The following is an 18,596-nucleotide window of genomic DNA, read 5'->3' as shown; positions in this document are numbered from 1 at the left end:
CAAACCTGAAAAATCAAATGACATTTTTGTCACTAATGATTTTTATAATGCAGAACTTCCGGATATCCAAACAAACTTTGATATTGGTGATTTTTCGTTCGACGGTGATATTGCATTTGGTCCTAATGTACGGGCAAGCAATGTAAGCTTAGACTCGACATTACCATTAGAGAGTGGAAGTGGTGATACTTTGGACAGACCATTAGAATTTGGAAATGCTGGTACAGTGGAGAGAAAAATTATTCGTATACATAGGGCTTCAGCTTTAATGGATATGATAATTCATTTTAAAGATCCAAACATCATGACTGTAGACATTGATGCCATCATGGTATTAGACAATGGTAAGGAAGAAGCCGGAGAAGGAGATGGTGTTTTCAGAGATTGTATAACCCAGTTTTGGGATGAATTCTATGAACAATGCACAGAGGGTCGTATTTTCAAGGTACCTGTACTTCATGATTTCCAAAAGGAGGAATGGAAAGCTGTTAGTAGAATAATAAGAAAGGGGTTTGAAGTCAGTGGTTACTGGCCCATTTCAATTATGCCTGCTATATTCGAAGAGTGCATTCATGGAAGCATTGAATCAAGTCTGATTTAATTGTTTTCAGATTACTTACCTGAAATGGAAAGTCAGATTGTTAAAAAAGCTATTTCCAATTTCAATGATGTGGATCAAGATGACTTCCTTGAATTCCTTGATAGTTATTCTTGTAGAAAATTGGTGAATTCTGAAAATGTCCTGCCAATTATTGGAGAGTTGGCACATAAAGAGTTGATTCAACAACCACGCTACGTGATCGAATGTTTCCGTTCAGAATTACGACAGTTGCAAGTCACTCCAGGCAAACTACAACAAATTTATCAAGAAATGAAACCAACATCTAAGGAAATTTTGAAATCCTTGAGTGTACCGGAAAACATGAAAGAAGCGGAAAGGCTATGTGCAGGCTTTTTAAAAAGATATATCAGAGATCTAGATGGAGAAAAACAAAAGGCTTTCTTGAGGTTCTGCACAGGTTCAGATGTCCTGCTGGGAATGAAAATAACGATTGAGTTTTTTGAATCTAAAGGGTTCACACGGTCACCAATAGCTCATACATGTGGGCGAGTATTACAAATTCCATCAACTTATGACACATATCCTTCTTTTAGGTCTGAGTTCAATTATCTGTTGAACAGTAAGGTTTGGGTAATGGACATAGTTTAGAGTTCATATAGTGTAATAGTGCTGGCATTCCAGGATGTTCCGATGAAAATGGACATAAACTCAATGTATGAGTACAGTTCTAAATGATTCAATTATTCTGCATTTAATAATTCATGTTTAAAGGAGGTTCGTGTAATGATTTTGTGTAATGATTTTATTTCGTGAGTTCGGCAGAGGGAGTTTTTTTCATTTTTTTTCTTAAGTGTTCACAGTGTTGAACAGAAAAGCATTTCAGATTTATGTGAACAATTTGTTCTGTGTTTGTTTATGTCCATTACCCAAACCTTACTGTTCAACAGTTTTGAGAGAAACACAAGCTGCATTAAAGTTTTGCCATAAAGGCAAGCCACTTGATTTTATTGTATTATTGTCAATATTGTTATGTTAAAATGATTTCAGTCAAATAGCAGTAGGTATTACTTTTTATTTACCTTGTCATTAACTATTTTGTTGTTTTATTTCAATTACAAGTTTCAGTGAATCTATTTCATTTAATTGTTAATTCCTCTTGCCATTAACGATTTTGTCCTCACTTTCTTCGGTCTTTGTTTCCCATTATTTTGATTCATGCGTAATCCTAAACATTTTTGAAGATCTTTTCTTACGCTTTAAGATTGATTTGGATCAAACTTGTAAATAATTATCCTCAGTTTATAATAGAAGAAAAGTATAATATACATAGTTATATCACAATATTGTATTGTTATCAGGCAAAAAATAAATAAATTTTCATTGATAAAATGATTTCCTTCTTATGCCTTTTCAGACCTGATTGGCGACCATTACTGAAATAAAATGTTCATCAGAATACACCATGTATCGTAAAAATTGATAGGAGCTATTTAATTCAGTATTTAATTCAGGTCTTCGATTGAAATTTTGCTTAGATCAAATGTTTTAAAAGATGTTATTCGTTAGTGGACATGACTCTGATACTTTATTGAAAAACATAGAATATAAAAAAGAAGATGGGGTATGATTGCCAATGAGACAACTTTCCACAAAAGACCAAAATGACACAAACATTAACAACTTCAGGTCACCATACGGTCTTCAACAATGAGCAAAGCCCATACCGCATAGTCAGCTATAAAAGGCCCCGATAAGACAATGTAAAACAATTCAAACGAGAAAGACTAAAGTTAGTGTTCATTTAGTGTATTTAAGAGCTTCCAAATGAGATAAAAATAAATCTCTCCTTAATTAAGAAGAGTTCCTAGCGTAAAGCTCCCTAGCTTAAAACGTATAGTGATATACCTGTATCAACTTGATGAAGTTGCAAAGTTGTGATGCACAATTAACTGGTTACTATCAGAAGATTGGAAGTTATACAAACCCTATCGCTTTTTTATGTTGGTCTAGACAAAGCTTCTTTATGTTGGTTTAGACAGAGATTGTCTCTGTCTACATGTATGGTAGAATAAATATATGTCTGTCGTTCAGGGGGACCTTCTTCTGTCATATATTTCCTCCTCCTTCTTTCCAATACTTGACCTTTTACAATTAACACTGGTTAGAGGCAACCTAAATTCGACCCATTTCTTCTTTTTATTTTAAGCTTATTTGCGTAGTGCTGTCCTTTGTTTGGTGTCTTGCTTTATTGTTACCAGTTGTGTTTTTGTCCCCGGTTTACTTTTGACACTTTGGTTTTCGCGTACTTCTTTACAATATCTGTTACAAGAAAATCTTCGGTATCGAGCCTTTCAATTTATCGGACAACAAAGACTCATTGCTTCATTATTAGAAACGACATCAACTGGTACAGTGAAACCTTGTTAAACCGAATCCTGTATAACCGAAAACCTGTATTAACCAAACATGTTCTTAAGCTCTATCGTATCAAATTGTATGCGTTAAGAACCTGACATCAACCAAAACCGAACCACATATTAAGTCCCGAAGAGGTTCTTTTTAAACGGGTTTCACTGTTCTAAGAATTATGTATTTACAGCACAACACAGAAAGGGTTAAAAAGATTACCCCTTTGGAAAGGGCACCTGGCCTAAAAGGTCCAGAGAGCTTTGCTATCACTTCAGTATGTGTCGTCGTCCGTTGTTACCGTTTCTGAGATATCTGCAAGTTTAAGGTAGCACAATACAAAGATTTTTTTACTTCCAATCACTAACCTTTGAAATGCTGGAACTTTCTTATGAATGCATAGAAAATAATAAAATAGGTATATATAGATAGACAAAAGATTAATCTTTTAAATGAATGCAATATTTTTATTATGCAATCATTATGTAATCAATTATTATGTAATTAGTGGCAAAATCTGGGTAAGTTCACGTGAATGAATTTAGCTCTATCATCTCTTTAACTATACGGAAAGTTTTAACGAAATCTTAATCAACACATCATGGGCTTCAAAAGGGTGTCTCAGATTGTCTCTATGGTATTCCATTCTCTCATAAATCTCTAATTAGTGTAAACATCCTAACCACATAAAAGAAGATAATGTTTAATTAGGTGTAAAATTTGTTCTATACATTCTATCTGAAATCTGAGACACCCTTTTGTAGATAATGGCCATAGGAACAACATTTAATAAAATCAACCCTCTAGGGATACCTATGCAGAAGCTAAATTCATTTGAAAGTGGAAATTTGGTGAAAAATATTTTAGACACAGTTAACATTATAATTGGTTACATAATTGTTGCATAATACTAACATTGTATTCATTGGAAAGAGTAATCTGTTAGCTATCCAAAACTACCACTTTTATAAATTTTTAAGCATTATTAAGAAAGTTACAACATTTTAAAACTTGGGAGTTGGAGTTGTAAAATCTTTGTATTGTGCTACCTTAATAGGTACTTCTAGTAATGTGGCATTGCTGTGTAATAAAAGTTGCATTACTTCTAGTTTGAAGACTATGTTGAGGCCCTACTCCTAGGGCATGATCCAGCGACTTTGAATGAACTACATTTTTCAAGTTACTTTTTCTGCTAACAGTAAAGGTAAAGGTAATATATTTGGCTAGCTGAACCGTGAAGTCATTATGTTAGATATATCATCCTTCTTTCTGAGTAGTCTAGTCCTACAGACGGATAAATTGGTTTTTGTCGGACTAGTCGTTTTAGTCCTACAGACGGATAAACTGGTTTTTTGTCGGACTAGTCGTTTAAGTATACTTAACTTAATGATGACTTAACGGTTCAGCTAGCAATCAAGCTAACCAAATACAAGTATATTACTTACACACTCGACCGTTTTGCTACATTAGTTAGTTTGATAGAAACTACTAAGATTTGCTATCAAGTTACAACATCACGGTTTGTACATCTCAATTTTTCAACCAGTTTGAGGCTCGAGATTATAGTCTAGTGACTTTGAATTAATAAGCAATAATCCTGTTCATCAGATTGGTGTTTTTTTTTCGAAACATATATCAGTGTCAACAATTTATCTTTAACGTCGAGCTAGAGCTGATGACCAAATATACAATAATTCCAGGCAGAAGTTTAACGGAAGGAGAAGGTGAATGTAATATAGCCACATATTGAGGAAAAAACTACAAAATTACGTTTGATGGTCTGGCAATTAATGATTAATCCTCAAAATCAATCACAACCTTCGGTTTCTTTTTAATATGGAACCTTGTATAATATCATAAAAATCCATAGACTAATACAAAAGTTATTGCCCGGATACCAGAAATTCCTTTTTGTTGACCCCTATTACCTAAACTGTTTGGACCATAACCCCCGAATACAGTCCCATCTGGTTAGTATTTCCGAACTGATGGTAAAAATTAATACAAATCCATACACTTATATATACTCAAGTTTGACTACATTACATTCGCCTTCTCCGTCCGCTGCCCCGCAAATATTACCGTTACACTTTTCCATGAAACTTCTGTATGAAATTACTATAGGTCATGGGGATTTTCACATTCAACCTTTTATAGTAATATTCTTTACAAAGCACAAAAATGTCGGCATTAACCTTAAAAGCTATCAAAACCTGTAAACAAGACTTTTTTTCTATTTTTCTATAGTACAGTTACGATACTGTTGTCGGGTAATTATGGATGGTATATTTTGGCTTTGCTATTCTTTCACTTATACATGTAGGGTCTTTGCATTGGAAATAAACAGTTATGTTCTTAAGCCAGCTTTTGACCTGCTACGGGTTATGTTCTTCTTATATATTTTATGATGGTATGATACTAAACAAAAAAAGGGAAGAATTGAGCTTGATATTCATATGGTGAAAACATAATCTTTCAATCATTTTAATTGAGGTCTAGAGCTGGCATGTCAGTAACTGCTAGTAGTCATTTATGTATAATTGTCATTTTGTTTTCTGCTCTTTGGTCAGGTTGTTGTCTCTTTGTCAGATTCCCCATTTCCATTCTCAGTTTTATCAAGATATAGCCTGGGAAACCAAATGAATTCGGACGACTATGACGACACGGTCGTTACATTAAGTCAATTAATGACTTAAATTGTAAATTCATCCCTTATTGGAGTAATTGTCATTAACAGATGGTGTTTACCGAATGTTGCGTTTTTTTGGGGGCAAAAACTGTGATGATTGTAATCATAAAACGGCATGTCGCATAGTAAGAGTATTACTAGTAATTCTATTCTTTATTACTTTGAGCAAATGATGCTCATCAGTACAATGTGCTTTAGGTATCATACATCACAGCATCACTGATGAAAGATATACACACCTAAAATTACGGGTCTTATCTTAATAAAATAAATACTATTACGGCTTCTTGTAATTTCAATTGACAAATATCACGAAGATGTCTAAACAATACTTAATTCAGGAAATGAGAAAAAAAATCGAAAGCTTGTAGTCAATTTCATATTATAATACTGTTGATTTTGGAATTTGGTAAAACTTTAATACATTCTTTTCGGTGCCGGGTACTTCATGTGATGTGGTATATAATCTTACTCCGTGTCACCAGATGATCCCATTTTTTTTCATGTTCTATGCTATTGCATGGAACGTTGCCTCATTGACGCATGCCAAATAATCCGATTGTCTGTTCATGCTAAAACATTTTTTCAAGTTGTATATGTTAAATGTAATTGTAGAGAGATTTATTTTAGTAAATTAATAAATAAATATAATATTAATAAAACCAATATTGAATTATAAATTTTGTTTTATTATATCCCTCATTTGTAAATAAAGTGTGGCTCTGTCATAGGGATCCCTTGTTTTTGTCCAGCTGTTTTCCTCCATTAATATGATAGCCAGGTCCAAAATGTTATTGTCACAGTCTGAATCTTCGAAGTCACACTCCTCGGCACAAGCATTTAGTTCGACATTTTCCAAAGGTAGTGAATAATCCTCGGTGCCTTTCAAAAAAGGTGCCTGGTATAAGACCATTGGACGCCCGTTTATGTCGCAATGCTTCGATTTGCGAATTCGGTGTGCATTCCATGTTTCAACGACATTTTCAAGCTCTCTCTGAAATAGAAATAACTTGATAAAAGTGGTGTTAAAATGCATTCTCTTCGATTAAAATCTAATTTGTTTAATGAAGACACGTGCAGTTAATAGAGACACATCTGGATGTAACTTGATGAAAAAGAAATAAATTACAGAAATAGCAATTGCGGATTTTATGATCGCCAAAAAATGTGTGGTCGTTTTGGTAGTACTTTGAGGCGTTTTTTTCTACATGGCACTGTGAAGTAACTGTATTTCTTCTTCACGGACCTACCTGAAATCATATTAGAATGCATTTATTTTGTTTGTATGACGATTTTGGGATTAATGAAATTAGTAGGATTATTTTCTAATAAGTAGATGTGTATGTTGTTACGACGCGTCATGCGCTTCTTGAAAAAATTTCAATGTCATCTAAAATTACAATCATTGAGTTCCTTAACTTGTTTGCACACAAGTTACACACAGTCAGACGCCAAAGACTGTCTTATAGATAGGTGTTTTGTCTGGCATGGAACCTTTTTGTCATGCAATTTACGTTCGCCTTTTTTTTTATTCATTTCACAATAACTTTTAAGCAAGTAGATTTAAGCTCGCGCTATATCTTTTTTGCGAGATAAAAAGGGGATTGGGATAAATTAGAACAATGCTGTTTATAATTTGAGAACTTATAGTTAAAGTCAGATTTAGATGGGATTTTTTTTTTGCGATAAGAATCCTTATGAAATTCCTGTTTAAATTTCATTTAACCGTTCTAACATAGCTTTTTTTTGTTTGTTTCAGAGATAAAAGGGTCAAAAGATAATTACAAGGGCCAGTGGTTGCAAATTTTTGGAAGAAAACATTGTCAGTTTAAGTCTTTATGTCTTTACGACTTTTTTTATATAAAATGTCTCTTTCAAGTACGTTTTTATACTGAAACATATAACATGTTAAAAGTATATCAAATTAAGCGTTTGGAATAGTTCTTCGTTGTTTCGTTTTGATTTAAGATGATATTTATATATCATATTCTATCTTACTCTGATAATATCCATGAAAAAATATTGTATAAGACTTTTATCGATGAAGTCGCCTGTGAAGTAGCCGTCTTGCTTCATCTGTTCAAAGAATTCCATCCAAAATTGTACACATTCTTTTATAAGTATTCCCCACCAGCTCTCTATACGTTGATTGTGTTGACTTGTTCCATAGAGAAAAGCTTTTCTGCTTCCAGGACCATTCCTCCTTAAGAATGACTGCATTTCAGCAATATAACTGTTTTCGGTTCCCATGTCTGATCGTATTGAATGTGGTACCCTTTCTAAAGAAGTCAAAGCCTCTACATAAAATCCCGCTACAATTCGTGGGTTATTATTGCTTCTACCAACACGTAACCAAATTATAAACCTTGAAAACCCATCTATACATCCGTTGACACAAATTCCATACGGTTTTAACTTATCATATGAGTCAAGGTGCCATATGTAGTTGGGACCCTTGGATCTATAGTGCCTTCTTTTTAGTTTGCGCTTAACTCTCGCAGCAACGCCAGAAGGATCCAATATGCCTAATAGGATTCTTACCATCTCCTTTTGGACAATAAAAACATTCTGTAAGCATCTCGAATGCATCCAACGGTATCCATGGAGACAACCAGATGACTTTAGTTGTTCGAAGATAAACATAGCAACTTGGAAAACATCCGAAAAATTCTTTCGTCTGTACAATCCATACGAAGCTAAGCGTCTTTTCAAAGTTCTCATAGATAAAATAACATTATGTCTTTGGGCCAACAAACCAATAATTTCTTCATATTGCAAACCTAGGCTAAAGTAGGTTGAAATAATGATAGATAAATCATTTGTGGTCATGATTATTTGATCTGACACCTGTAATAAAGTAAGCTGTTTAAAATGTGACTACTTCAATTCAAAGATTTGTAAACTAGTATTACTATCGAGCATCTTGGGTCGAATGTTAATCCTAATTGAGTATAATTGATCACAGTGACTAATGACTGGCGATAAGTATCGCTAAAGAAACGAAAATAAGGTTTTCATCTTTGATGTGTCGTCATAGTAATAATCTATTTGTTACGGGTGTGGACCTCCCTTTTTAAAATGTCTGAATCCGCCCCTAGGATAAAATTTGGTATCAATGCCAGACGGCCGTTTCGTCTAAATTGTGGCTAGTTTATACAACCATAACTAAGGCCATAAACATAGTATTGACTAGTTTTGGTACTCGATGAACATCGTTTCAATATCCTCTCAGTGACGTCGATGGTAATAAGATATACCGCCTATCTAATACACCAAAATGTTAAATGTTTATATGTATTAAATTAAGCAGCAAATAAGGAACGGTGTAATATGATACCCGTAGCCCATTCACGACACAATAATTTACACGACAGAAATAACATAACTTGAGTGTCAGTGCATTAAAACAAACTAAGTGTACCCCGGGGGCCCTCTTACGAACAAATAACCCGTTTACATTGGAATTCATAAAAAAGGAATAAGAAGTTTCTTATTGAATAGTAACTTCGTTTTACACACTGTTCCTAATTACTTTTCTCTGAATTAATACAGTCAGTAAAATTCTACCTATGTTAAAAATTACCTTAATTTATAGAATGTTTGTCCGACAGGATCGCCTTCCATAAGGCATAGTGTGCCCATGCTATGAACACGTGTAACTATTGATTACAATATACTAACTCGAGCGCACAAGTTGGTAACTCGTGCGCACAAGTTGTGTAACTTGTGCGCACAAGATAGTAACTTGCGCGCACAAGTTAGTAACTCGTGCGCACAAGTTATGTAACTCGTGCGCGCAAGTTTGTAACTCGTGCGCGCAAGTTATGTAACTTGTGCGCACAAGATAGTTACTCGTGCGCGCAAGTTGTGTAACTCGTGCGCACAAGTTGTGTAACTTGTGCGCACAAGATAGTAACTTGTGCGCGCAAGTTGGTAACTTGTGCGCACAAGTTGAATTTTTTTTTTTGCATGGCACTCCAGGGCTTCCGTACCAAGGAGACAATATGATGTATAAAATTCAAACAAAATCAAACGACGATTTTGATACAAATAAGCATAATGGTCTGAAATTAATAATATAACAAATATAGCCTTTGTATTTGGTCAATACAGGATATATCGACCCAAAGAAGTATATCGACCTCGGACTTCGTCCTCAGTCAACATACTTCTTTCAGGTCAATATATCCTTGTATCGACTTCATACAAAGACTATATTTGTATAATATCAATTGTAAATATGCAGACATTTCACGCGGGAAATGTTGTTTTCGATAACGAAAAAATAAGAAAATACTAACTTTAATAGTTATTAATCAAATATAAACAACAATTGAGTCGAAATATACATTCAGAAGTTAGTTTGAAGCAAATGTTCATGTCCGTGTAAAATTTGAAGTGCTGTGTTTTACTTATATACATAAATATACAAATGCTATTATTTCTAATATCAATGCGATACTTTTAAAATATCATAGCGAGGCTTTTCTTATATCAATATTAGTACTATAGCGTTATTGCATTAATATTGGAGAATCTTATATTGCACGAGGCGAGTGCAATATATGTTCTACGAGGGTGAATATTTCCCAATATTCGTGCAATAACCCTTTCACTGTATAGCAATATGATATCTCAAGTAAAAATTGGTTTAAATGAGGTTTTGACATTGACGACGTCATGTTTTTTAAGAAATTATTGCACTAGTGCAATATTGGAATTTATTGCACGCTAACTTTTGGTTATTTTCTGTGGGAAATATTATATTGCTATACAATTATTTAAATTATTGCATTTGCGCCGAACTGCATTTCATTTGCGCCGATTTTTCTTTCATTTGCGCCGATTTTTTTTCTTCATTTGCGCCGATATTTTTTACAGGTAAATAACAGGTAAACTACAGGTGAAATGATATAAGAAGATGTGGTATGAGTGCCAATGAGACAACTCTCCATCCCAGTAATGTTATTTTCATTTATCATTGAAGACCTCTTCCGTTAGCCAGTTGTACATATGTTATGAATTGTCAATCATAACATGCATATAACTGTTGTCTCCTGTTTTAAATCAAGAAATAAAAACCTAAGATAAAAACATTTTGTTTATACTAAAATGACGAATGTACAGCATTTAAATCCATAAAAACGGAATACATTCAAATCATAAATCTGTTTTTGCCGAGAATGTATAGTAGGCAACATATCTAATACATTCCTTTCTTATGATTTCATCTCTTCTATATTTGGCGTAATTGTCGATAAAGAAGGCCATCTTTTCTTTGTCTGGCATACGTACTGGTGGTGGAATTTCTAGAGTTCACATTTTCTTACAAGAGAGCTATTAAACCAAAGTTCCACATGATGAAGTTGAAATCATCCCTTCGTTAATTTTATGGACGCCATCACGAATTGGTTGTCCGTTATGTAATGTGTACTTGTACGTTGTCTACGAATGTATGAAATTTGTCATCAGAAGGAGCGGAGCGTCAGACAATGTCAAACGTGAAGCAGTCATCGATTTCATTTAGGGAAATAAATGGTAACCTGAAACATTAGGATAGCCATTTACCAATTGCAATGTCACTTGATTTGTCTTTATACTCTGTGCTCGGCCAATGTAAAAGTATGAACTTACATGTAACTTACCTGTAAATCCATTAGGAAAAAATATAAAATCGGCGCAAATGAAAAAATTAAATCGGCGCAAATGAAAGAATGATTTTTTTCAAAATCGGCGCAAATGTCATACGCCCGTATTGATATTTGACTGCTATACCCATATTTTGACATTTTTACCTATTATGTTTGTTTTGTTAACGCATCGTTGTAAATATGACAGAATTTGATGAGAGGTTTAGTGCAATAAAATCATGTTCAATCCACCATTTTCAAAAATTTGAAAATGCCAGTACCGATGTGGTTTAATAAACAATGTCTCAATCAAATAGATAAGTATCAAAATTATTGTTCACATGTATAACATTTAGCAAATTTTATAATGAACGCACCAAAAAAAATATATATCTTATATGCTCGCAACGCACGCATAGAAGACTTTCTTTAAAACAATGAAACTAACTTGTGACAAAGATGAATCAGACTGTCCTCGTTCAGATTGATTCGAAAAAAAATTTACCTCTACTTTTGAATCTCATTTTTTATACAGGCCCAACTTTGATCTATAATGGTTTACTTGAAACAAATTATTACTTTGATGGAAAGTTATCGCATTCGAACTCATGCATAATCTTCTTATATCTATAAATTTTTAAATTTTCTCCTTATAAATAACTGCTTTTCAGTTCTCCAAAAACGTCATTTGGATGTTGAATCTTTTGTAAAGTGCAATATGAACTAGCACAATTTTTAAAGCTTTAACGGTAACGACAGTTATGATGGTACAAGAACGATTACGTCAATAAAATTAAGAAATAATTCATGGGAGCTTGAACATATCGTGATTTTACCACGGGTTGGCCCTTTATGCAAAATATTTTCTAATAGGACAAATACGGCAATTCTTTTGGATCGAAGCGCCCTAGGTGAAGGCATTATTTGCCGTTCCTATAATTAAACGCACTTTCAAATTGAGGTCAAAGAGCAGAGCAAACTTAATAAATGACATGCTTAAACTATTTACAATAACGTATTTAGATAGGTTTTGATGATTGTAAATTATAACTTTACTTTTTTGTTTTATATGGATACAAACAATGGCTTATATAGCACATTTTTTGCATCGTTTTTTACGTTTCCTTGATGACTTTTTTGTAATGATTTTCGCTTTCACAAGCGTGTATTTCCCGTAAAATACTTATATTCTGACGTTGTCGTTCTATGACGTCGGTAGGCTCATTCATAAAAAAAAACATATGACGTGGGCGTACGATTGGAACAGCCCATGCACTATATTACGGATTACAAATGTGTCGAGGTTTGTGATTGGATAACAACACAGAGTTGTCAGTATATATTCAGGAAACTGCCGGGGTATATACGATGTATCTATCCCCAATTGGAACCTCAAAAACGTCATCATAACACCGGTTACTATGTGACGTAGTCAAAATCTATACAGAACACTAAGGAATGTCAGAGGCTCACAGAGGGAAAATAATGACGTGCTTCAGCCAATAATACGTTTTTAATACAAAATCACGCAATTTACACTTTAAATATTTAAATCTAATATCAAAAGTGTTACAATAAATTATTACATACACGATAAAATTATATTAACAGCAAATTATAATATCCTTTACGCATGCCGAACATATCAGGTTGAGTTTTCAATATGTGTGTTGTAAATAAAAAAATACAAAGCCAGACATACATACAAACACAAAATATGATTTAAAAACTTTTAATTTATTGAAACTATTTTATAACGGATAAAAATTTGTCAAGATTAAAAAAAAAGGTGCATTCAAATGGATTACTCAAAATATTAAAGAAACAGTAAACATGTAATGAATATACATGCTGCATAGTGAATGTCCAACAAATACCTGCACTAGAAAGTAACATTACGCCAGGGGTAATCCGTAATATATGTGTAATTCATATATACTGTGACATTCCCGGCTTAGGGCTTATAAACTCTAAGCCGGAATGTCACAGTATATACCCTGTCTGAGACCTGAATAACATATAATATTACGGATTACAAATGTATCGAGGTTTGTGATTTGATAACAACACAGAGATGTCAGTGTATATTCAGGAAACTGCCGGGGTATATACGACGTTTTTATCCCCAATTGGAACCTCAAAAACGTCATCATAACACCGGTTACTAAGTGACGTAGTCAAAAGCTATCAGACTGGCAGAGGCTCACAGAAGGAAAATAATGACATGCTTCAGGCAATAATACATTTTTGATACAAAATCACGCAATTTACACTTTTAATACTTAAATTTAAAGTTAAGAGTGTTATTATAAACTATTACATACACGAAAAAATTATGTCCACAGCAAATTAGAAAATCCTTCGCGTATGCCCAACATCCGTAATATATGTGTAATTCAGGTCTCAGGTCTCAGAAAGTGTATATACTGTGATATTCGGCTCAGGGGATATAAATTCTAAGCCGGGAATGTCACAGTATATACCCTGTCTGAGACCTGAATAACATATATTATTCCATATTTATAAACTTTTAGTAGATTTTTCTATATGAATTGGATTTTGAATAAATAAGCATATTCACCTGCGGAAAAAAGGATATTCACCGCGCCAAACGTCGCGTGCTTTTTCGTGTACAATTTTGGTAAAAAAAACGTTTGATTTACAATTGCTTTTGGTAAAGTACGGGTGTGTACTCAAAGCGTTTGAAAGACGTCATGTTAGAATAACCAAATAAACAGCACTGAACGATCTAAATTGATAAACATAGAACAGATATGGATTGTTATTTTGCTATAACAAATGTTCGCGTATTTATACGATCGGGTTCTAGTAAAAAACGAAAGTCAAATATCTGTGGCAACAATACATCGAAATGCCCCCACTGTCATCGTGATGTAAAATAGCGTCCGAGCGTCGAGCTGATTATGTTCATAGAAATCACGATTTACCAACGCATTTTCTGTTTGACAAGATTTTTGTTTTTCGTTGTATCTGAAGTTGTTCAATTTATAGTCTGAGGTTACTCAGTTGGTATCTTGAAAGTTCGGGACATCAACATTTGTACAGTTTATTTTGTTTGGAACTTTTATTTCACCAATTGAATATTCATTTTTATTTGGTACGGAAGCCGTAAGAGGACACACAAAAAATTAGATTTATTCGATCGTAATCTCGATTTATTATATCGTTATTTCCATAAAACAAAACTGTTATATCGAAATCTCGGATTTTTGTATCGTTATCTCGGATTATCATATCGTTATCTCGTTTTATTAAAACGAGATTTTGGATAATAAATCGTTATCTCGGTTAAATATATCGAGATGTTGATAAAATTATATCGTTATCTCGATAAAACGAAACAGTATTTCTGAATTCGTCATTTTAATGTTATCTAACAATTATTCCAATCAATATCAATATCAATATCAGAAAAAAAGTTCAAGGCACTCTTTTTAGAATCATCTTAAATGAATCATAAAAACGTTTTAATGAATGATAAAATGCGCATGACAATCAACTACCCATTTAACCTAAGGAAAACAATTCTGGCCTCAGACCACCATTATCCTTCCCCTTTTCTACAATGCTTTTTTTTTTTTTATAAAAGTCAAATTGAATTAAAAAAAATGCACCGCTTGAATCATAAAATTAATCTAACAGCTTATTAACCATTATTATTTTAACAAAAATATGCTTGTCCCAGGACAATCCATCAGTGCTTTTTCTTTTGAGTGCCCTATTGTTCACCAGGCCAAAGGTAGGTTTGAGTCTTGTATAAATGAAGTAGGCTTATTTTTCTATCCTACTTTCATTTTGGCCAAATCACTTCTATAACGGTTTACTTTAATAAATTGTTATTTGGACGGAGAGTTGTTTCATTGGCACTCATACCACATTTTCCTATATCTTTTCACTTATAACTATACTTTTTCACATTTTGAAGCCTTCTTACATAAAACAAAATCACAAAAATACTAAACTCCGAGGAAAATTCAAAACGAAAAGTCCCTAACCAAATGGAAAAATCAAATGATGAAACTCATCAAACGACACTTGTCATATTCCCGACCTATTACAGACATTTGCAAAGAGTAAAAAAAAATTCGATTGAACCTGTTTGACAGAGCTGAATCTCTCACTTGTATGACAGTCTAATCAAATTCCACTATATTAAAAACGATGCGCGAACAAAACAGACATAATAGGCAAAAATGTCAAAAATATGTGTATAACAGCAACACGAAACCCACTAAAAACTTGGAATGATTTCAGATGATTCGACAGGGTAAGCAGATCCTGCTTCACGTGCGGCGCCCATCGTGTTGCTCATTATATTACGAAGCCGGTAAACAGTCTAATTCATTAGGTCACATTCGTTAAAAAGGAATGGGACTGTAGTTACGACGCAATGAACATATCAAATATCATCTGCATAACGGATATACCATAACGGTCAACCAACTCATGATTGCTTCCGTAAAATTTAAAAAGTGATGATTTAAACTTCACCATTTGGAACTCTTGGTTAAACATTGAAAAAAGTAAGAAATGTCTCCTTGCCTTATAATATAACACTTCTCTCAACAAGCCAAAATTGTGATGATTTACAATGACGAGAACTACCATCCTCGACACATATTGCCAAGAAAACACTAATTTATAAATGCCTTTAACTTGTTTTAAGCAACTTTTGCTATTGTTAACAAGTGAATGTACAGCTAAGAGTGGTCGGGACCACTCTTACAAAAAATATCAAGTGAAGTTATTGCGAATTGTGCTTGGTATACCCCTAAGTTGCTAAGTTTGTTTAAAGAACACTTAATAACTGACCAAAATTTAAAAATGATTTTGTGTTACCGGAATTATTAAGATCATTTTAAGGTAGACGTAAGAAACGTTCTTAAATCATGCACTTCTTCAAAACATTAAGGGCTGTCAATCATTCTAAGATATGTGTGAGGTTGGGTCTTGTTACATTCTTTAATCTTAAGACGCCCTTTAGACGTTCGTAAGAAATAAGCATGCTTCTTGTTACCGGCCCTTGGTTCGTTGGACCCAGGTAATCCATCTGTGGACCTCAATTGTAGACGTTTTGTGATTTTTCTTAACTTGGTTTTCGTTTCAGTCAATAGTAGACAATTGCATTTCATTTGTACCATGTTTGGACAAGAGCTTTGCAGTATAGTATTTTTTTAATAAACAAATAACTAATCAATATGTGGTAAAGTGTTATTTTAGGATAAATGTATTTTATATATAAGTAATACTGTAGTATTATATTATTTCATGGTTAAACTATACGGAGTGTATATTTCATGTTCGCTCAGGTGTGACTTTTATCAGGTGTTTCATTAGTGTTTTATTGGTATTGATTATTGGTCAAATTCTTTGGCGGGAACTTTACATTTCTACATGGTCACTTTGTGTAATGGACACCATTTTCATTGTCTAGTAAATTGTAATATTATATTCTATTTGGAGTTTGGTTTTCCTATTTATAAGGTCAGTTATTCTTCTTATACTAATATATTAGTTATCTATCCTTCTAATTATATGTATGCATGATTTACGAATGTTATGAATAAATGCATGTTTGAATGATGTGTAGCTGTGATATGTAAGTGTAATAATGGAAAACTTAAAAGAACTTTAAATCTCTTTAATAATTGTGCTTTTATGGTTAAAACAGTAAATTATATAAAACAGATAAGTTTCAGTAAATGAATTAAACTATTGAATTTTATGGAATTAATGTTTTATAATAATCTCAGATATTAATTAAAGTCATAAATTGATAAAGATACCTATCTTATTTTGATATGCAGATTAGGTTAGTTATGAATTTAATATTTGTACTGCAGGTATATTCCATATATTGATGACCCACCATGTCGGCATCAACCTGATGTGATTGTACTCTTATTGTATTCAAGCCTTCACAAATACCTGTGAGGTAGGTTATGTTATGTTGAATGTATGTGCGTTTTGCTTATTGAATTGTCTGCTTTAGAAAGTGCTTTATGCTTTGTTTGCACGTATGTTCTTGCTTTGCATGTATATGTTATTTTTAAATATGCTTATTCAAATTTGGTATTTGTTCATTGCATTACTGTTATAATGTATTACTAATGCATCGACATATGCATTATGATTAGATGATTAGTAGATGTACTCATGAGACAATAGAATTGGAGATCACTATTTCCGACTTAATGAAATTATATAGTATTCTTTTATTATTGAAATGCTTGGAAAAGTAAACAGTTTCCTTGTTCATAATTGTTAATATAATGTTTTAAATTTTTTATATAGTTACTTAATTATATTACATCCATTAATATAATGTATTGTTATTACAGGGTGTTTACTTTGGATTACAATATAGAACGAAATAAAGAATCCATAACTTTATATTGTTTTGGTGTATTCATTTGCCACGAAACAAGACTACATGCTTGGCGCCCAACGTAATATTTCGTCACAGATCAAATCAGTTGATGTCACCTGTGTTCTACCTGTGTGCGCGTTATCGAGAATTCAACGTCAGAGATCTACCTACGTATATTGACTGACCAGTAACATTTAGCTTCCGGTGTCAAATTCAGTACGTTCAGAAATTGGATTCATGTGGACATCAACTTGGATTGTGAATTCATTAATGGGTCAGTACTGTGCATTGTATGTTTATATATGTTGTATTGTTTGTCATATGTATTGTATAAACCGATTATAATTATTTGTTCATTTGGAAATTGCCATTAGGAACTTTAATTGAAAAAAAACTTTGTCAAAATTTTCATTCATGTTGTAGTTTACATTGAAAAAAAACCACACTTAATATTGTATATTGAATAGATAGGCAATCGTTATTTGGTGTTGAGCATACATATTACATGTAAATTAAGTGTGATATAGACATTATTCATACATAGTTTTGTAATAAGACTTGAACATTTGTGTCTGTTGATACCCCATACACTTGTATTCCTACACCCGGGAAAGGTCATAGAGGTCAACCGGAAGTGCTAGATATTGACATCTTTGTTTACATTAGCAACTTCATATCAGTAGTTAGCAGTTAGATACACTGATTTAAAATTTAATTTTGATTTTTGTGCATACACACATACACTTAGTTGAACATTGAAAATATTTTACAAATTTATTTGTCTTATTTGGACTTTAATTAAAGTAAAATTACCAGTGAGATATCAACATACACTGATTGATTGATAGTTACACATAAACACACATAGTCCATTCCACCTTGACTTCGCATTTCACAGTGTACTTTACATTGATTATA

At 33.0% G+C, this 18,596-nt stretch overlaps 1 protein-coding gene across 1 annotated transcript; it reads right to left on the bottom strand.

Annotated features, from left to right (window-relative positions):
- Nucleotides 1-2,558: 2,558 nt before the first annotated feature.
- On the bottom strand, nucleotides 2,559-8,286 carry LOC134726364 (uncharacterized). Its single transcript, XM_063590764.1, has 3 exons — nucleotides 7,656-8,286; nucleotides 6,459-6,651; nucleotides 2,559-2,704 (listed from the first exon to the last, which is right to left on the bottom strand). Exons 1-3 carry the CDS (start codon nucleotides 8,244-8,246, stop codon nucleotides 2,559-2,561), a joined length of 930 nt encoding a protein of 309 aa, XP_063446834.1. The 5' UTR covers nucleotides 8,247-8,286.
- Between the last annotated feature and the right edge of the window lie 10,310 nt (nucleotides 8,287-18,596).

This window comes from Mytilus trossulus, chromosome 7, assembly GCF_036588685.1.
Source record: "Mytilus trossulus isolate FHL-02 chromosome 7, PNRI_Mtr1.1.1.hap1, whole genome shotgun sequence".
NCBI lineage: Eukaryota > Metazoa > Mollusca > Bivalvia > Mytilida > Mytilidae > Mytilus > Mytilus trossulus.
The sequence above is the reverse complement of the archived record's forward strand: the minus strand, read 5'-3'. Positions and strand labels throughout refer to the sequence as shown.